Source organism: Diceros bicornis, chromosome 28 (genome assembly GCF_020826845.1).
Source record: "Diceros bicornis minor isolate mBicDic1 chromosome 28, mDicBic1.mat.cur, whole genome shotgun sequence".
Classification (NCBI taxonomy): Eukaryota; Metazoa; Chordata; class Mammalia; order Perissodactyla; family Rhinocerotidae; genus Diceros; species Diceros bicornis.
In genome coordinates this window covers 24,149,734-24,171,095 of record NC_080767.1, presented here as the reverse complement: position 1 = coordinate 24,171,095, position 21,362 = coordinate 24,149,734, and the positions used below count along the sequence as shown (strand labels likewise).

Below are 21,362 nucleotides of genomic sequence, written 5' to 3'. Positions count from 1 at the left end.
AATATGTAATACTTAGTTGCTCAATCACTGTAGCCATGTTTTGAGGGCTCCATAGCCACTGTGGCTAGTGGCCGCCATATTGCACAGCACAGACATGGAGAATTTTCATCGTAGCAGAAAGTTCTACTGGGCAATGCTAGTCTAGAGTCTATATATCCTACAGGTTTATTTAAGTAAGAAATCAAGTGTCTCTATGGTTCATACTGGTCTCCCCACCCCACATCCTGGCCTCACGCATGACGGGTGTCCCCTTTTCTGATTTTCTGGGGCTAGCTGCCAACAGAGGGTTAACTTTCAAACTGTTGCCTTTGTTTCCTGGTTCTGTAGGAGTCCACATGGAGCTTCAGGGATTCTCTCGTCTAGAAGTGACCTTAAAGGCAGGCTAGTTCATTTGTGCCTTCCCCAGGGCTGCCATGTATGGCAGCACCGGTTGCGCACTGCACAATTCCAGGGGGAGCTCATAGACATACCCTATTTTCATTACCTCATTTAATCCTGACAAATAAAATGTGAAGTAGGTAGTATTGTCTCCCTCCATTTTATGCACAAGGAAACTGAAGCTTAAAGAGTTAAATAATTTGCCTCAGTCCTTCCACTGGTAAGTGGTGGAGCCAGGATTCGAACTCGGAGTCCAGATCCAGCGTCATCCTGACTGCCAAAGAATGAACGAAGTGGAGGTTTCATTTGTCAATTTGCTTTTAGTGGCAGCGAGAAGGGAGTATGCAAATTTCCCCTGCAATGGCCCCTATCCTTTCCTGCCGGGATCTGGAACTTGTTTGGAAAGCAAAGAATTCCTGCTCCATCTTTGCTGCTGTGTTTACAGGCAGCAAGAGGGGATCTGAGGTGAATACTAGATTTGGCTCTCGGGCCCCTGCTCTGAGGGTAGAGGAAATTCATTTGCAGTACAAACTAGAAACGTCAATTGTATGAGGAGCCCATTTGGCACGCGCTCCCTCATTCTTTGAGCCGACAAGCAATACCCTGCTCCTTTCCGTCTAGCCCTCTCTGCCAGTTGCCAAACAGAACGGCTTGACTCGTCTGATAAATTTACATTTTCCTCTCCTTTAAATACTAACTGGCCATGAAAGGTACTTGGCAGGCCCTAGGCAGACTGGGTTTCAGTTTGATAACATGACCACGGCCAGAATATTATTTGGCTCAGCAGTTTGGGTAACTGTTAGCAACAGTTTTATGTAAGGGAGTGAGAGGGAAGTTGATCAGCCTGCGTGAGGCCGTGGTAATCTCTGGCCTTTGCTTCTTCCGGCCCTGGCTTCTGCTTCCCTGGCAGTCGAGGATGGAAGGAGCCGGGGACACAGACGTTTGTGAGTATACGCTATCAAGGATTTTCAGGTAGTGCCTATCGGATTCAGTCTGTCCACAGTGGGGAGGACCTGGATTCTGATTCCGACTCAACCAAGACCAGCTGTGCTGCCTTGAGGGGTTGAATGACTTCTCTGAGTCTTAGTTTTCTCATTTGGAAAATTGGCCTGTATGCTCATCGGGGCTCTTTCTCACACCCTGTCATTTCCTGAGCACCTACTAAGTGTCTGGCACTGTCCCAAGTGCTGAAAACTCAAGGAAGATTATTAAAGATGTGATCAAAAATTTCACAGCCTAGGAGGGGGAATGTGAAATGAATTATAATGCAGTGTGGCCAATGCTGTAAAGGGGGAACCCAAAGGAGGGGCACTGAGCCCAACAGTAGAAGGGACATCGAGAAAGGGGTCCTGGAGGAGGGATTCCTGGACTGAACTGTGAAGGATGACTAGGAGTGAGGCAGCTGGAAAAGGTGAGAGGAGCTCTTTAAGGTAGAGAAGGCAGATGTGAGAGGGAGATCATCTCATTGGTGATGGAGGAGAGGTCTTGAACGCCACCCTGAGGAGTTGGGATTTTATCCTAAGGGAGATGGGAGTCCTGGTTCACCAAGGGCTTTAAGCAAGGGAACTGTCATGATAAGATTTATGTTCTAAACAAATCACTCTGGCTGAAATGTGGAGAATATACTAGAGAGAGGCAGGGGCATAAATGCAGGGAAATGGTCAGAAAACTGCATGGCGGCCCAGGAGAGAGAAGATGATGGCCTGAGTTAGGGTGGTGGCATTGGGGACAGAAGAGAACAGCTTCAGGAGATGTCTTGGAGAGAGAATGGGTAGGACTTGGTAATTGCATGGATGCGCGGACTGAGAGTGAGAGGAGGTGCGGATGGGGGTTTGGCAGTACCTGGCATTTGGGGGGCACTAATAAAGACCAAGAAGGGCTGACTGCAGGTGAAACCTGCATGGGGTCCAGTTGGCTGAACTCTGGCCTCAACTGGCCGAAGATCCTTATACACCTGTGAAATAAGGGGTTTGGGGTATCAACCCTAAATGGTTGGTTCTATCAAGGTGGAACTCCTTATGGATTTAAGCCTCCTTTGGAGGCAGCTAGCCTCTATGTCCCTTTTTCATTCTTGATTCCTTACCCATCTTATTGGGTGTGGGGGGATGTGTGTCAGGATTAAGAAAAATTCATTCACACAACTCCGTCAGCAGGGCAGGCAGGAGTGCTGGACTTTCTCTCAGTTACACGTGGATTCAGATAAAATTCAACCCTTGCCATCTCCTTCTGGTCTCCCTTTCTTCCAGAGTGTTCTCAAAACTGTTCTTCTAGTCTAAATGTGGTTCCCCTTCGCTTTATTGAGGGAGCCAACTGATGTCTCAAGATTGCGGCAGTCTTGTGATTTTAAACACTCCAGGGACCAACATAGGTGTTGATGGTTGTAGAAAGTTGGCAAAACAGCCCTGGCCACTCCTGTCTCAGCTTGATCAGTTTCATACCTTGGGATTCCACATATGCTTTCCTTCATAAGGATTCCAATACGAAAAATTTTTCAAAGCTAAGAATCTCTTAACAAATAAAATATGGCGTTATAGGGAGGAAAACGAGGCTGAGAGAGATTACAAAGGAAGAGAACTAAAACCCAGTTTCTTAACTTCTGCATGGGTGATATTGCCATTATACAAGTCTGCCATCTGTAGAGAGTCTCCTGGAGGAAGTGTGGTAAAATATAAGCTTTGGTAAGCAGATAGGAGAGGGACCAAAGTACTGATATCAAGTTCAAGGAGTCTTACCTGGGCGGCATCGCTGTCTTCACACTTGATCCTACACTCGCTGTTGAACTGGAAGCCATTAGTGCACTGGTAGAGCCCATGGAATTTTGGTGGAGGTGGGTCACAAGTCACAGGAACACAAGCTCCATCCTGCCAGCTGCCATCTTGGGTACACTGAGTCTTGAAGGCCCGTCTTCAAGGAAGAGATAAAAGAAGAGACATCTCAAGGACCAGATGGCTGGACCCATGCCCTACCAAAGCAGCCAAGTTTCTCTGGAGCCTTCTGGCCTCTCATTTCACTTTCCCATTCCTGACATACCTATCCTATTAGGTGGGTGGGGGGCATGTATGGGGACTAAGGAAAATTCATTGACAGAACTTCTTCCACAGGGGCAAGCAAGAGTTTCAGACATTATCTCAGTTACATGTGGCTTGAAATTAAATTCAAGCCCTGTGAGCCCTTGTGCTTTCTCTTCCTTCCAGAGTGTTCTGATGGGTGCTGGCATCCATGATGATATGATGATATGAATACCCATCATTTATTGAACAATTACTATGTGCCAGGCACTTTGCAAACATGTTACATACACATCCTCATTTATTCTTCACAAAAATCCTGTATGGTAACTGTTACTATCATCCCCATCTTGTTGTTGAAAAATAGAAGCCCAGAGGAGTGAAGTTGCTTGCCTGAGGTCACACAGCCAGTAGGCAATTATTAACATTGTCCTTCTAGATTCCTGCAGGACAGAATGTGATGAATGGTGGGTGTTGCCTCCAGCAAAGACATGTGTGCTTCCTTCTAATCAGACATCCAGACCCGACTCTCTTCCTCCCCAGAACCTGTGAGTTGGTGTTTCCAGCCCCACTTACTTCTTTGACTTCCGAGAGGAGCCGGGCACATGGTAGCCAGGTTTGCACTTGTACTTGCAGAAAGAGCCCACCTTGTGCTTGTTCTCTCGGCACCGGGCCGTCTGGAGGTCTGCGTTGGGCACCGGGGGTGGAGCTAGGCACATGAGCTCGCACAGGGCCTCTGGAAAGGACCACAGCCCGTCCTCCATACAGGTCAGGAGGCTGTTGTTGCCTGGAAGACACAGACAGCACGGTTAGGAGAGAGGGGACCTCTGACAGCGAAGCTAATTCATGGGCTGCCTGAACTTAAGCCAACTTGAAGAACCAGAGGATGTTCCTCTTGGAATTCCAGATCCTTCCACTTACAACTGAGGAGCCTAGGGAGATAAAGAGAGCTTCCAGGAAAAAGAGGAGATCAACATAGGGAGTGACTTACCCCAGTCTACAGTGAATTAAAAGTCCTGACTCTGAACCTCTTATACTGCATAGAAAGACACCTTCATGCTCTGTCCATCCATCCTCCTTGCTTTGCTAGGTGGGCATCCGAGCCCAGAGCAGAAAGGACTTTCCTTCTAACAATGGACAGTGTAAGCTCCTGACAGAATCTACTCTGAGCTCTGATTTCAGTGCTCTGTGTGACCTCTCCTCTCTGGGCTGCTGCTCCTCTCTGGGCCCTGTGCCCCATCTTCATCCTAGCCCCACCTTGTGCCTGGAAGTGACAGCGTTGTGGTATCCGGAGGTGTGACTTTCTTTTCAGGCTCCAGTGCTCAGTGAGGTTTTGCCAAAGCAGCTGAGAGAACAACACTTCCCAGCACCCCATGCCAGCTCCTGCAGACGTGCTGATGGCCACCGGGAAGCTGGCCTGATGCAGAACATCGCAAATAAAAGTAAAACATGGGAGTTAGGCTCTTCACTGCCAGGTCATATATTTTCTACACAGAGCCTGCCCCAAACCTCCCCAAGACAATTAGAGATGAGCCTGGAACTTGGGTTTCTCAACCAGACTCTCCGCTTCCCAGTTATTACTGAGTGGCATTGACAACTGGGGCAGGAAGCACGTGGGAGGCTTTGGATTTGGAGGTCGGAAGGTCTGATTTGAAGGTTGGAGGGGTGGGGTGACAAGGACAAGACTGAGATTTACTACCTACTGAGTGCTTTATGACATGTGATCTCATTCTTTCTTGCAACAGTGCTCTGAGTGTGACAATTCACACTTGGAAATAGAGACTGAGAGAGGGAAGTGACTTGACCAAGTGCTCATAGTTAATGAGAGACAGAACGGAAGTTTGAAACCAATTTTGTCTAACTGCAAAGATGGCTGTTGTTTTTAATGGGAAGTTGGCTACATATGCTCAGCAGAGTCCTTATCATCTCTTCTGAAAGAGTCAGAGCCCAACACTCCAATCTATAGAAAGAACTGAATTGCTTCTGCCTTTCATGGGGATGAGAAGACAAAATGAAACATTTATGAGATGTGCCAGAAAAGTGCTGTCAAATTCCTTATTTGCTTCTTCCCTCCCTCTCTTCTTTCCTTCCTTCCTCTCGCTCTCCCTCCCTCCTAACCTTGTGCCTTTATTAGCAGATCTGAAAGGAGCGTATGAGTTGCACAGAAGCCTTCATTCATTCAACAAGCATCTAGTTAGTGCTTACTATGTGCAGCTACTCTTTTATATGTTGGGACAAAGCATTGTACAACAACAAAAACACAACACACAAAACAAAAACCTCACATCCTGCCCTCTTGGAGTTTATATTCTAGCGGGATAGAGAGGAACACAATAAATTATACTAAGAAGTAAACTATTTAGTGTGCTAGAAGACAGTGAGTCCTATGGAGAGAAATAAAGCAGGAGAAGGAAGGAAGAGAGAGTACTATGCAGTTCTGTGGGCTCCTCTCCTTCTCCTACCCATTCATTGTCTTCCTTCTCCTCCAGTGTCAGTGCAATTCATCTGGTGAGCACAAGAAAATTTAATGTCTGTAAACCCCGCAGAGGATTCTACGTTGATAAACTGATATTGCAAACTACAGATATTTCTCCATCAAGCAGAAGGAGCTGAGGGTGCAGAAGGATGACTCATTTGGCCTCCATAGAAGCAGAGAGGCTTCCAGAACACCAGAGACTGAAAAGTGCTTTCGCACTGCCTTTGTGATTGGGGCAGTGTTTTGGGATCCCCAGGCTTGGCGAAAGCTTAGGAGGAAGGAGCGTTATAAAGGATATGGGGAGCACATCCTCTCTAAACTCCCTAAGAAGGATAAAATGTCTGTGGGAAAAGGGTTGGGACTGAAAAGTACATCGTATCAGCTATGCAATTCGTAAACTGTGAAGTGAAAGTCATGGTTCTTTTGCGGCAAGATAACATAAAAATTGCAAAATGTTAATCAAGAGAGACATGCAAACCAGAAATGTAAATTCTGGCGAAGGGTAAATAGGAGTTAAGCTGTGTACCACAGTCAAGAGAAGAACCACGCTAAAGCAGGAACCCGTGATTCAGGACCATGGACATGCCCTCACCCCACAACAGACAAAATCCAGGAGACGCAGGCTCTGAACTGTGCAGAATCAGTGTTTTCATGCCCCGGCTGTAGTCACTACCCAGCATCCACATGCGGCTTTGAAGAAAGTAGGGTATGGCACACTCTGTCTGTGCCCTGCCCTCATCCTCTGGGCACTGACTTCTATACTCTGAAAGATGCTTACTGCACCTGCAACCCTATGCGGCAGACCTTTTGTTCTGGTCATGGATGCATGCTCTGCCTGCATGCAGGACAGGCTCACGACCTGAGGAGTCAATGCCCCTGGAAGTAGCACTCAACCAGTGATGGAATTGGTGAATTAACATGTCAGTTTCCAGAGTTGCAATAACTCTGAGGAATATTCTACCCTGTCTCCCATAGTGCCCCAGAAGGACTGAGCTCTGGATGCCCACAGCAATAAATGGCTTTAGAACGGACCCTTGATGCTTCTGTCACTTCCACGCCTCCCTTTCTCATTCCACTACCTATGTTTCTTGAGGGAACATGACTCAGGACAAGAAGTAAAGGCATTTCTGAGCCTGGAGTTCCTGGCTGAGGGTAAGAGTGCTGAAGTCAGAGATTGGGTTCCAAAAAGTAATGTGACTCTGTGCCTTCATTTGTTCCTTTTGTTTTGGTGAGGAAGATCAGCCCTGAGCTAACACCTGATGCCAATCCTCCTCTTTTTTTACTGAGGAAGATTGGCCCTGAGCTAACATCTGTGCCAATCTTCCTCTATTTTGTATATAGGACACCCCCACAGCACGGCCTGACAAGCGGTGTGTCTGCGCACACCCGGTCTCTGAACCTGCGAACCCCGGGCTACCGAAGCGAAGTGCACGCACTTAACTGCTGCGCCAGCGGGCTGGCCCTCCCCCATTTGTTCATCTTTTAAAGTCTGGAAAATAAATCTGCTCAGCCTCTCTACACATGTGGTAAAGGAAATTTCAGTCTCGAATGAGGATTAAAATAACTGTAAACGCACTGTCAAAAGACATGTGCCTATTTTTATTATCGTATTTAAAAGATTACCCGGAAGACGAAATCTCTTTGGGAGTGCCTTTAAGACTGAAATTCATTCATTCATTCATTCAAGCAGAGAACAAGGAGGGAAATGCCAGGAGACCTGAGATCTGGTTTTCTTAGTACCTCGTAAGTGGTATTGATATCGCCCGCATCCTAAGGCCAGAAACTCCATCTTGTTCATTCTTTTATTCTCAGAACCCAGTCAAGCACGTAGTAGGCCCTCAATATCCAATTGGTAAATACATGAAGGATTATGAATCCACATGCAACCTTGAACAGGTCACCTAACCTCTCTGGCCCTAAACCAAAGCCGTCTTTGAATGCCTGTCCAGCTCTGACATTTTAGGATGTGAAACGATATTGGCCACCACATTGTTTTGAGATAAAGGAAATGCAGCTAGCTGGACTGGACCGAGACAAGCAAGCACTCATGAGGCTGCGTGAGCCACAGGCTGGTCCTGGTGGAACTGGGAAGAGATTCAGTTTCATTACTCTTGGTAAGAAAGAGACCTTAACAGAAGTTACAGAGGAAGAAGAGGAAGAAAGACAAGGAGCACAAATAGAGAAGAGGCCTCTGTATAAGACCCTGGGCCAGGTGGGGTAGGAAACGGGGTCAGAAAGGATTTCAGGATGGTTGTTTTCCCAAAAATAGCCAACTGGAACTTCACCAGTGCTGAGGCTGGAGAAAGTCAGAGGGAGAAACTGAGGCAGAAGAAATGGAGGCATCAAAAAAACGCATGCAATCCTCTGCCAATTTTAGTCCTGAAAGCACATTTCTAGGCTCCTGGGATCCCGAGGAGTTAAAGAGAAAATCTGAGCTGCGCTTGGCAGTCCCAGAAAGCATGTCATTTGCTCAGTAAAATTGGGCTCTCACAGCTCCAGCCTGGGTGAATCAGAGTACACTTTGATTGTTTAATTGTCCAATTTTTTCCCTAAATGTCTGATAGGAATTCTACCAACAGCTGTCTATAATTGAACCCATGAGGTAGGCCTAGGAAGAATTATTGGAGCCATCTCCTTGATCTCCCTCGTAACCAATTTGTCATTGACCCCATTTTGTAGATAAGAAAAGAAAGTCCTAGAGGGGAAAGCAAGTTGTTTAAACTAGAGTTGGGGCTGACTCTAGGTCTGTCTGACTCCTAAGTGCTCTCTTGACTTCATGACAGAGCTTTTACTCACGAGTATGGCCAAAGAGGAATTGCTGTCTAGAGAAAATCTCACGGAATCAGGAATTTGGATGAGCGGAGTGTCCTGAAATCAAGAACTGGTCATACAATAACATTTCACCACCTCCATCCCCTCCCCACTGTCCAGAATGGACACCTCACTTCCAAATTTCTTTACCAACGGGCCCCATTTGTCATTCTGAATTTTAGACCACAAGGAAGAGAATGTCCTAAGATGCAGTCACACCAGGGATAATTGATGGAGAAGAGGGAGAAAGGAGCCTGGAATGTTGGACACCTGCCATGCAGGAGGGGTCGGGGAATGCACGTGGCAGACGCAAGTTAGATTATTTCCTCAGATTGGTGGGAATGGCACGCCTAGCAAGGGGGCACCATTTCCAGGGTCAGGACCCCTGCCTTCTAGCTCCAGTGTTAATGGTAACTCATATATGTCCTTGTGTAAATGTCGTCCTCTCTTGGACCTCCATTTCCCTATTGCAAAATGAAATGATGAGCCTTGATGACCTGTAGCCTTCTCCAAGCTCTGACATTCCAAGGTTCGATGGGAGTTTTGGGTTGAGGGACAGGCTTTAGAAAAGGCCAGAGGGCTTCTGAGGCAGCAGGTAAGAACCCTGAACTAAGAATAGGCTTGACTCTTGAAGCTTGAGCAACCATTCAGAGTGGAGAGCGGGCTGAGGAAAACTGGAAGAATTATTTAAGAGATAAAACTGGAGCTTACTTTATGCTCTTAGCATTGCTCACATCACAAGTGGCCGCATAAGCAGCTATGTGATCTTGGACAAATCCCTCCTTCACTGTGACTCTCGAGCCCCAGGGCATAATTTGAGTAGTGGTTTACCATCAGCACCCAGTAGTGGTTTGGACCCAATGACATCCTAGACCCTGCTATCTCCAAAACACTAAAGTGAGAAGATGAAGAAAGCAGCGTTTTCCTAGGAGTTGTATGAGAATTCCTTTTAGGGGACTGATTCTGCTTTTTTGGGGAAGATACCTTGATGAGACCCTTGGGATAAAGCTGAACCTTCCAGAGCCTGGCTGTCTGCTTCTGAGAAAGATGGAAGGGTCTCTTCCTGAGAAAGGAGAAAGAATGTGGAACCCCTAAAGGGAGGGAGGTCATTACAGGATCTGCAGAGAGAGGGTAAGGGGTGAGGCAAAGAGCTGAGGGCAGGTAAGAAGGTTAATTGCTGGGCACTGTAGGGTGGGGCCACTCTCTGTGTCCACCCATCTCATGTCTCTGTCTTCAGTAAAGTCCGAGAAATCAGAAAGTATGCAATGGTATTGGGTATCTTCTGGAAACTAGTGAATAGACTGAGTTTTAAATCTGTGGATAGACAGGAAAAACTGAGATAGAACAGGCCACAAGAGCCATAAGTAGAAAGTGGGCCTTTTCAAAAGATCTTTGTACGATGAGGGCACACTTACTTTAGAAGCCCCACTCCATAGTCAATATCAAGGGCACCCAACACGGTTGACTTGAGGTTGACTAGGTGATGTAAGTAAGGTTGCATTTTTAGCCATTTAATTAAACATTTACGATTTTGAACCTGAAGTTGTTCTTTTCTGAACTTGTAAGTATTTTTTGCCTTGTGCATTTTTGTAGGTTCTGTCTGTGCTTATAGCGCTCATTTCATAAAGGACCTAGGAAGAAGTGATTCTAAGCTTGTGAGTTTGCAGGATATTTTGCACACATCTTAAGGAGGGCTCAGAATTTAAGTGAAAGTCAGGATATTCAAGAAAAATTCACCTGGAATATAAGAGGCAAGTGGGCTTGTGGTGCTACATGCGTTACCCCAGGTTTCCAGGGGCTACACTTGACTGCTTGTCCTGGGTGGTGGCTGCTCATCCAAGGACACTAATTCCCGGGTCCTGGGAGGAGCATGGAGGATGGAGCATGTCTCCACAGAACTAAGGCCTCCATGGGACAAAGAGGTCAGGGGCTAGGAGATCAGCCACTGCACAGGTCCTCACAAGGGTGCCCCTTGGAGAAGATGAGTATTTACTAAGCATTTTCTCTGGCTCTGGCATTTTATACATGCCATCTCTTTTAATCCTCAACCTGACCCTTCAACGTGGGCACTCTCACACCCATGTTACAAATGAGGGTATTGAGGCTCAGAGATGTGAAATTGCTCTCCTAAGATCAAACAGTTGAGGTAGAGACAGAAGTGGGACTCCGGTTTGTCTGATTCTAAAGCTAGTGCTCTTCTTGCTTAAATTGTGCTGCAGGGAAAGGAAAATGAAGGGAAGAAGGGAGGAAAGGGAATCAAACAAGAAATGGGTGGGAAAATTGTTTTGATCATCTCTTTACCCCCTGACTTGAGAAGGGAGGCATTAACAAGCTCATGAGAGGGGTACCAGGACCTTCACCCAGTCCTTGCTTCCAGCAGATCCAAGCAGAAGCATCAGACCTGGAAATTGAGTACCAGATGATGCTGAGAACCAAGGTCCAGGAAATGTCAATGGGTCCTAGTGGGTCAATGTGGCCATCAGAAAGATGCTTCTCTATATTCTTAAGGGAAGAGCAAAGTTGGGATCAACAACTGTCAACATAGTGGTCCTCTTGGGGCCTCATCTCCACAGAGGGGTCACCCCCTTCCCTCACAGTCAGCAGAGAAGCAATAGCAGAAGGGTCTGAATCAATTTGATTAAGAATTATTATTAGCCATAATGAGGGCTGTAATAATCAATGCTAATTTATACACCTCCCTTTCCCAAGGGCCTCTGATTGAGAGCAGAAGTGTGATTTCCTAGGCTGGAGTTATTAATACACCCCACATCTGGGCAAATGGGGCCAAGAGAAGGACCCAGACAGCCTGAAAGATAGGGGTGGTTACAATTTCCACTGGTCTCTTCATGTCTCTTCAACCTAAATCTTTATAGTAGCTCAGATGAAATGTCTATAGCTTTTTAATTATAATCTTCCTGGGTTAAAAATGAGGATAGCTAAGGGATGCATCCCAGAAGTGCTTCCTGCTTTTATTTTGGGGCAGTTTAGTGAGATTTCTGGGTCTTCCATTCATTTCTTAAAAGAAACTTTTCCTGTGGTGTTACTTTCATCAATGTATCCAGCCAGCCAGTCAATACACTTTATTGAGTCTTACTATGTGCAGGTCCTGGGCTTGCTGACAGCAATGTGAGAAGGGCTTAGACACAGCCACTGCCCTCCAGGGACTCAAGTCCAGTAATCTTTTGAAGTTCTGTATCCCCTTGAAAATTCGGGGAAACTATTGACTCTCTCCAATCATCAAAATGCCTGAAACTGATGAATATATAATATTACATCTAAGTTTCAGGGAATGTACAGACCTCCCTCCAAACCCCCCACACCCCACCGAAGTCCACTCATTCCCATGCTACGGCATGATGCACCCCAAGGTAGGACCCTTGAGTGAGATATAATTCTGGATATCTGATAAGGGGGGCAATGTTTCCTCTGATAAACCAAGCCAAGGAGAGGGTCCTGGCACCTCGGGAATTGGGTATAATGTCAAAATCCAATACCCGACCGGAAGCCAAGAGCATTCATTCTGATAATGGTGCTAACTTGCTCGGTTGTTTTGTACAAAGTCCTTCCTTCCTTCCACTCACTGGACCTCAGTTTCACCATCTTTCCAATAATCAGTTATTCCTGATAAACTCTAAGAGCCATTCTAGTCCTGACATTCTAGGAAGGACACCCAAGCCAGCCTCTCACTCATTTCCAAAATTTGCCCTCCTCTCCAGTTTGCCAGACTATGTCTTTCTCACCTTAATACCCAGGAGATCCTAGTAAATGCTTCCTGTCCACATCTTCTCCTCTCTCAGCTAGCCCTTCCTAAAGAGTAGCAGTTGGCTTTGGAGAAAGACAGACCTGGGCCCCGATGTACATCCCACCACTAATAGTGTGGCCTTGGACAAGTTCTTTAAACTCACTGAGGCTCAATTTCCTCCTCTGTGAAAATGGGAATAATAATATTACTCACCTCTTAGGCTTCCTGAGCCCTAATCCTATCCAGTGAACTAGTCACATCAGTTCCAAGTGTTACTTTCTTAGAATCTTCTTTTTCTTCCTCCCTCCCTCCCTTCCTTCCTGTTTCTTTTCTTTTCTTTTTTGGAAGATTTGCAAGATCTTGGAGGAGATTTCACTGTCATACTTATACACTCTCTACTTTCTCCTTAGCTGCACAGCAGGGCAGTTTACATAAATACAATCGGTGGAAAGAAATCAGGAGCACAGATAAAACCCCCACCCAACCCTTGGTGTTTGAGACCCAAAAGGAGAGCCTGAAAGCAGCCTCTGGGTTCCCATAGAAGAAGGGCGGGCCAAGCCAAAGGGCCCTCGATACCTTTCAACTGCGCTGGGTGACGGCACTGGAAGGAGCATTTGCTGCCAAAGGTGGTGCCCTCGAGGCAGGAGAAGGAGGCGGCATAGACGTGATGCTGGTCCGGGATGCCACAGTCCACTGGCTCACACACCACCTGCTTGTTCCACTTGCCCTCAGCACAGGTCACTGTGACGCTGGGTCCCATCTGAAAGACAGAGGCAGGCACAGTAAGGAGGCAGACCTAATCCCAATGTGGGGAAACACCCGTCTCCCCCAGGCTACAGCTCAGAGTCTTGTCCAGGCAGTGGGAGACCAATGCTTAGTGTTTACCTTTAGCTCACTTTTAATGATCCCAACAACTGTTTGAATTAGGTATTTCAATTCCCATTGTACAGACGCAGAAATTGAGGCTCAGAGACATTGTGTTTAGCTCCAAGTTACACAGCTGGAAAGAGGATAAGTGGGAATCGAACCCAAAGGCTCTTAACTACTATCTGTAGAAGTCTGCCAGATCATTTCCATTGTATTGATGAGAATACTGAGACTCAGACCTCTCAGGGCCTGATGACTTCTTTCATGAAATAGCTTCTGAAACACAGCACAACAGTGAGACCTTAGCTTTGTCTCTTTTCTTGGCTCTGGAAGAAGTTACAGGGAGCTTGTTGCAGTGTTTTGCACAGAGTGGGCATCGCCCGGAGATGTCAGAGACCTGGATGTTAGTCCTCCGTGCTATGAGACCATGGGTAAGTCCCTTTCCTGATTTGAGTTCTCCCATTGGCATTGAACTAAGAGCCACTCTCTACTCTGAGATTCGATGGTTCAATAGTTGAGAAAGGTAGAGATGAAGAAGGAACAAGGCTGGGAAAAGTGAACGGGTCGACAGAGATTTGAACCAAACCAGAAGACGGCAGGGCTGTGCGGGTGGAAGGGCGAGGCCATGCTACAGAGCCAAGGGAGGGACAGTCATCTCATTGGCAGCCCGGAGGCTTCTATTCAAGGAGGAAGCCGCCAAATCCTAGGGCACTGGGGATGCCAAATGTTGATCGGGGACTTTAAAAGCAAAGGACATTTTTCCTCTCTTAAGCATACATCAAAGGGAGTAGAGGTCCTCACTGCCAAAACAGCCTAATTATTTCCACAGGAGTTCAGACCTGCCGTGTCTGACACATGGAAGTAGGTGTCGAAGACAAGCAATCGAGGGCCCCAGAGCTCTGCAGTGGGACTCTATTCAAGCCCAGAAGCTCTGTACAAGTAGGTGTTCCCAGCAACAAGGAATGTGCCCTGTGTGCTTGCAACATACAGGTGAGGCCCGCCAGCAGGGCCCTGGAAAAAGCTGCATCTAGCGACAGAGCTCTGGAATCGTCAAATCTCAGGGCTTCACTGCCACTTTGCCCCCCTCCCTCCTGCCCACCTGAGACCCCACAGCAACATCTGGCTGAAGCAACATTCTGCCACATCTCAAGTCCACTCACTGCCACTACCCTCATGCAGGACACACCCCTCTTCCCTGAGCTCTTCTGATGACTTTCTGAGGACTCTCCCTATGGCCAGTCTTACTGTCAGACTCCAAGCTACACCCAAATGGGCAGCCAGAAGGACCTTTATCAACCATGATCTGACCATGTCAGCCCCCTGTTGCCCTAAAGAGAAACTTCACACTTCCTGACCAAGCTAACAGGGCCTTGCACCAGTGGACCTTGCTTGCCCCTCCAGCTGCATTGCTTGAGTGAGTTCAGAAGAGAAATCTCTGTCTGTAGCAAGCTCTTTCTCACCAACAGGCTTCCACTCCTGCCTGTGTCCAGAGCACAAATTTCTTCCCTCTCCCCAACACACTCTCCTTTGCCCATCTATCTAGTTCCTGTTTTCACGTCATTTCCTCTAGTCCACTCTCCTTGAATCCCCCCTGAATTCCACAACAGCCTACCCTTCCCTTTATGGTGTTTATCACACTGTGAGGTCATTACTCATTCATTGTCTGCTCCACGTCACCAGTCACTAAGCTCCTTGAGAGGAGGAACTAGGTTTATCTTAGTGACGTTTTTCTCCATCACCTAGTACAGCATCTGGTTCCCAGTGAAGAGATGTTTTACAATGAACGAATGACTGAACACCTCATTGACAGAAGTCTTGCCTCTTCCTAAAGCAGCCCATTCAAGTGTAGCAGAGTTCTGACTGTGAGGGTTTCATTCCAAAACGCTTAGCCCACAGTTTTTCAGATTTGCAACCTACCTGTCGTATGGAACACTACTCTGCCAGGGAACCATTGTCTTAGAAATTCCAGATTGATGGATTCCTTCATTCAATCAACACATATTTATCGAGCATCTATGATGTGGCAACACTATTTTAAGTGCTGTAGATTCAGCGGAGAACATGTTCAACACCCTATCAGCCTTTCCTGGGCTGGAGAGGGGCTCTGAGCCCAGCACCTGCGCACACCTGGCTCTTGATCAGCTCGTCATCCCGCTGTATCTGGAGCACGTAGCCTGTCCGGCAGCTCACGGTACACTGGGCACCGTGGTAGCGGTCACTGCTCGAGCAGTTGAGAGAGGCGTTCTCCACGGCCAGCTCCGGACAGTCAGTGGCCTCACATGCAAAGTGCACACAACTGGAAAGGAAAGGAATGGAAGGTAAGAGGGAGTTTTCTTGTAGGACCACTGCACTCCAGCTGCAAGACAAAGGCTAATGGCCTCCCTCTCCAAAATTTCAGGAGTCCAAGACTGAGGAGAGGAAGAGGTGCTAGCTTTGGTGAAGAAGACTCTGGAGGCAGTGGTCAAAGTTTATCATTAAGGGCACAATTTATGGAAACAGACAAACCAGGGTTCAAATTCCACCACTTGAAAGCGTTCTATGTTATTCATCTTCAAACCTTGCAGAACCTCAGTTTTTCCCTCTGTGAAATGGGCGTCATTATGATTATAGCAAGTATTCACTGAGTTTCTTATCTGCCAGGCACCGAGTTGAATGAAAGTCTCTTCAGATTTTATAATAGTATTCACTTCCGAGGGTTGTGGTGAGAATTAAACCAGATAGTTTAGGAAAAGCACAGAGCAGAATTCCTGGCACATAAAAGCATTCAATAAATGGTAGCTAATGGTAAAAATAAATCTATGCTCTATTACCTGGAAGCTGTGTAACTCTGAGCAAGATACATCACCTCTCTGAGCTCCAATGTACTCTCAAATTTGGCCAACTCATAGGGTCATGAGACTCAGCTGAGGTGGTGAATGTAGAAGTCTTTTATAAACTGTAAAGTGATTTATGGATTGTTAGTAAAGTTGTTCAGAGATCCTGCCTTGCATCTTGCTACAGCTGCTGTTCCAATATTCCTGCCCATGTGAATTCTACCCATTCTTCAAGTCTGAGTTACATGCACATTTCTACAGGAAGCTTTATGGGGTCCCCAGGTGAGCTCCCTTGCAGGCATTCTGCCCTCTTTTCTCTAAGGCTGTTGCCTCATGCTTCACGCATTAAAAGCACAGGTCCTGGGTGTCCACCATGTGCCAGAATGTGTGCTAATCCTTAAGGAAATGGAAACAACATAAAATCCCCATGCTTAAATGATCTTTCCCCTTATAGTATCGTTACACAGACACTCAGTAACATTAGTGACTATTCATCAATTGCTTATATACATGAGCTCACTCCATCTCACAACAACTCTATGAGCTAAGTGTTACTCATTTTACAGTTGGAAAAATCAGGACCAGTGAGATCAAGTTACTTGTTGAAGTTCCCACCCAGATGTGTGACTCCAAAGTTCTTGTTGTTAACCTTGTCCCACACCTGGACTGGAACTTCCCCGAGGGTGGAGATAGTGCCTGTTTCATCTTGGTATACTTCTCATTGCAATAAAAAGGGCTTGCATTTAGTAGACAGCAAGAAACAAATGGTGCAGTGTCTTGCAATAGCTCTGAAGCACTCTACAGAGGCTGAGATGTTGATTTCGAACACTGAAAGCTTCTAGGGGGCAGTTTTCTCTAACTTTTGTGTCTCTGACTCTGTCTACCCCAACACCTGGCATGCAGTGTGCACTAATAGCTAAATTTGCATCCAGAGCCACAAGACTTGCATTTTGCTGTTTTATTCTAGGAGATAGGGAGCAGTTGGTGGCCAAACCAGCTAATGAAGAAATTTCCAATTTTTTTCTTGGTACCAGTTTCAGGATACCCCACAGAGGGTTTTACAGGAACATGGTTACTCATCCCCACGCTCTATCCCCTGTGCAAAAAAGTATGGTGAGAATTAGAGTGGGGAGGGGGAGCTGAGGAGGCAAAAGCTTCCAAAACACGTCAGAAATTGACTTTTAAAAATACTTGGAAAAGGGAAAGTTTTCGATTGAGGTCTCAGACCTGCACTGATGTGGGCCTGCACTCTCCACATTCTCCCCCTTCCGAAATGCAGGGCCAGCAGGAATAGGTGACACTTGCTGATATTTCTGATTCTCTGCCCTCCTTCCTGCTCCTGACAGCCTCGGCTCTGTGCCATGGGGAGACCTTGAAAAGACTGTAACTGTGGAGTCAACCCAAGGGCTTTGACACCAAACAATGCATCTGTTCACATTGTGTAAGCGCTGGGGGAAAGAGCCACATGGTTCCAATTTAAATAGATTTACTCTGTAAGCTACCAGCTTCCAGGCTGGTCTTCTGACCTATGCCTTCCAGTTTGGCCATGCTCGCTTTGCACTCCCAGGAGGCTCCTGGGCTCCCGTCTGATGACGATCCAGGGGGGCTCTGGGAGCTCCTTCAAAAGACAACAGCTCTGGGCTTCTCTGGGCTGGGGGGCCATTGGGGTAAAAACAGTGCTCTCCCCCTCCCCCAATTCTGTACGCCTTAATGTTCTTCGTAGGGAAAGTATACACTGAAAACCTTGATTTCCTAGAATAGAAAGAGCACAGGGCTTAGCAGTCAGGCAAGTCTGGGCTTCAGCACCAGCTCTGCCATTTATCAGTTGTTTGACCCTGGAGAGTTTATATAACACTCTGAACCTCAGTTTCCCCATCTGTAAAGTGGAAGTAAGGAAATGATTTGTCTCTCAAGTCTGTCAATAGGGTGACATGTCAGCCACTCATTCATCTATTCAGCAGACCTTGCCTGGGGGCCTTGCTGAGTAGCAGACACTGTTCTAAACACTGGGGACACAGAGACAGAGGGGACAGGTAAGATTCCTGTCACCTTTGTGTCTGAGGAGGGAGGACATGTGCCAAAGAAAGGTAATAAATAAGCCCATTTCAGATAGTGATACTTGCAGTAAGGGCACTAAAACAAGGCTAAATTATAGAGGGTGACAGGGCAGGGCACCAGGTAGAGAGAGATCAGGTGGAGCCTCCAGAAAGAGGGGACATCTGAACTAAGACCTGGATGAAATGAAGGCATCAGCCATACAAAGGTTTGGGACAGAGGGAAAGAACAGGTGCAAAGGTTCAGAACAGGATGAGCCCAGTGTGTTTGCAGAACAGAAAGGTCAATGCATGAGAAATGCTTTGAAAACTATGAAGCTCCATGAGAAGGTGGTCTCTCTACTCTCGTTCTTTCTGCTGTGGAAGGAAAATATTCCCTGGTCACATGAATTACCTGACCAAAAAGTTCCACGGTCAAATGAATAGGGTAGCATTGGATTAAGGAGACCAATCAGGCTTCTTTATTGCAGGACGTCTCAGAACCTTGAATGTTCTAAAGCACATTGTGGATTTCCAGAAGACGCTAAGGTACGCATCCTTTTCCAAACTCTGGATAACCTTTTTTCGTAGGACATTTCTTAGGACTAGTGTCCTCCAGAACAGATTTTGGGGAGAGAGGCATCTCTGCTTTTTCAGCACATCTGTCTGTACCTAGCTTACAGGATTGAAAACATGAAGAAAGGAGGAAAAGAGGTAATATGTGCCAGGCATTGGCTGCTGTGTTTTTTCTGCATCACCATATTTGCATTCTCACAGTAACTCCTTGAGGTAGTATTATTATTCCCATTTTCAAGAAGAGGAGACTGAGGCTAAGGGAGTTTAAATCCCTTGCCCAAAGGACAGTACTCAGTGTGGACAGAATTCCAGTGTGGATCTGCCTGTTGGTCCCCTAAGTCCCTGCTCTTCTCTTTGCCTTTCTGTTAGTTGGAAAGGCTTGTGTGAACACATTGCCCCAAAATGATAAACACTACCCCAACTACCCTTCCTAAATAACTCCCTGACACAATCTTGTCATTTCTGAAACACAAAAACAAAAATCCACACAAGGAAAACAGAACAAAAGCCTCTAGCTGCATTGAAAAAAAAAATGAGGTAAGAATTTATTACCAGTGATGAATGGTCAATAAAAAGTAACAAAAGAAGAAAAAAAAAATAACACATTTCTCAGGAGGAAGGTGGCTGATCAGAGGTATGGGAGAAGGGACACAGGTAATTTTATCAATGAAAAAAGGTAAGTAGGGGCTAGCCTGGTGGCATAGTGGTTAAGTTTGTGTGCTCCACTTTAGCAGCCTGGGGTTTGCAGGTTCGGATCCCAGGTGCAGACCTACACGCTGCTCATCAAGCCATACTGTGGCAGCGTCCCACATACAAAATAGAGGAAGACTGGCACGGATGTTAGCTCAGGGACAATCTCCCTCAAGCAAAAAGAAGAGGATTGGCAACAGATGTTAGCTCAGAGCTAATCTTCCTTACCAAAAAAAAAAAAAAAAGAAAAAGGTGGAGACCCCCGCTGGATGCAGAGCTAATCAGATACTTAGAGATTTCTTTTCTTCTTATATATATTTTAATTTACTTACAGACTCAAGTTCCATATAGAGGTAGATCGTTAAGTGATCCGACAGCCAGCCCCCCAGCTGCTGCCTCCACTGTCAAATGAAATGGCCCCCAATCACGCACAGCAGAGGATCCCTGAGTAGGATTCCAACCAGGACAGGGAAGGCCAGCAGCTAAAGGGCTGGTGAGGGCTCCACTCCTGGTTCTGTCCCTTGGCGCATGGCTTAACTCCAGTGGCTGCTACTTAGCCGCAATTATGCCATAGGGAAGTAGAGATAATAACAGCCAGGTTGTTTATAAATCATTCTGGGCTGCTCAGATGGGGACAGCAAAAGAACAGCATGCTCAACACCAGAAAAGGAAGGGAAAGTGCTCTTGGCACAAATGCTGCAGGATCACTTGGGAAGTGAGAATGAGAAAGAGTTATCAAGATAGGACTTGCTTTTTCTGCCCAGAAATGAGGTGACTGGGGGAAGTGGTCCTAAAAGGCTATTCTATTCTATGATTCTAGAGGCTGGTGATGTGGGGGAGCCAAGGTGAGATTTTGTAGAGTCCAGATGCAAGGTCAGTGGCCTGCAGGGTCCAGGCAGACGATCTGAATGGCTAGGTGAGCTGAGTGGGGCACGCCCAGTGGGAGGAGTTCTCACTCCAGTCCGAGGTTGCCTAGTGGGACTGAGGGCTGCTGTTTCCAAGTCTTCTGATGTCTTTAAGAGGAGGAAGAATTCTGGTTTTTAGTATCAACTCTCCTGATACTTAAATGTTGGCAACTAGTTAAAGAAAATAACTAATGAGGGCCAAATAAACACAAGCTGTTTGTGGCCTAGTCTGGCCCATGCGACAGCAGTCTTGAAACTTCTGATGAGGAGGCAAGAACTCTGCCCTGGAAGCCCTGAGAACTGGATCCAAATGCTGGTTCTGCCCCTAATGGGCTGGGTGACTTTGGGAAACCCACTGTCCTTGCCTGGACCTCAGGATTCCCATCCTCAAATAAGGATGCAGAACCAGAGAAGCTCCTGGAGCCCTTCCAGGTTTCAGGGATCACGGTTTTATGAGGACAAAACTACAGAGGTATATCATTTCAGAGCCCTTTGGAATGGGAAAAAAATAGATGTTGATAATCTCAAGTATTGACGAGGATATGGAACAACAGGAACTCGGACAGACCACTGATGGGAGTGTAAGTTGGACAACATTTTGGAGAAGAGTCAGGCAGTATCCAGTACAGTTGAAGATATACAGATGCTTAGGCACAGCTGTTCCATTTGCAGGTATATCCCCCAGACCAGCGACTCCCAACAGATGTTCTAAAAAGTGCTGATCCTTTTGTGGGTTGGAGATGTTGGATGAGTCTGTGGGCAGCAATCTGAGGCCTCTAGTCTCTGGCCATGAGAAGCTTCATTATGGGCTCCAAATCTTATATATGAATTCCTATCAATTAATCTAATGAGATATTCTATGCATGGGCTCCTATCCCTGCACAGATTCTCTGAACCCTTGGGTCCAGCCTATAGGCACCCTCGCCCCCCAACTATAGTCTAAGTCCACCCTGGCTGGAAGGAGTTAATCTAGTCACAAGAAGAATGTATTTCCTCTTAAAGCTGGCCTTCTAAAAGTTAGCTCCCTATCAGAACTGCCTTTCTCTGGATGGGCTGGAAAAGT

General features: G+C 46.6%; 1 protein-coding gene across 1 annotated transcript in view; it reads right to left on the bottom strand.

The window, feature by feature from the left end:
• PAPPA (pappalysin 1) overlaps nucleotides 1-21,362 on the bottom strand; it is a 207,391-nt gene that overhangs the window by 41,566 nt on the left and 144,463 nt on the right. The window contains exons 14-17 of the mRNA XM_058524829.1: nucleotides 15,410-15,578; nucleotides 12,992-13,175; nucleotides 3,963-4,173; nucleotides 3,111-3,282 (exon numbers count right to left, since the gene is read on the bottom strand). Of these exons, the coding sequence (XP_058380812.1) occupies nucleotides 3,111-3,282; nucleotides 3,963-4,173; nucleotides 12,992-13,175; nucleotides 15,410-15,578 (736 nt within the window). The remainder of the gene's footprint in view (nucleotides 1-3,110; nucleotides 3,283-3,962; nucleotides 4,174-12,991; nucleotides 13,176-15,409; nucleotides 15,579-21,362) is intronic.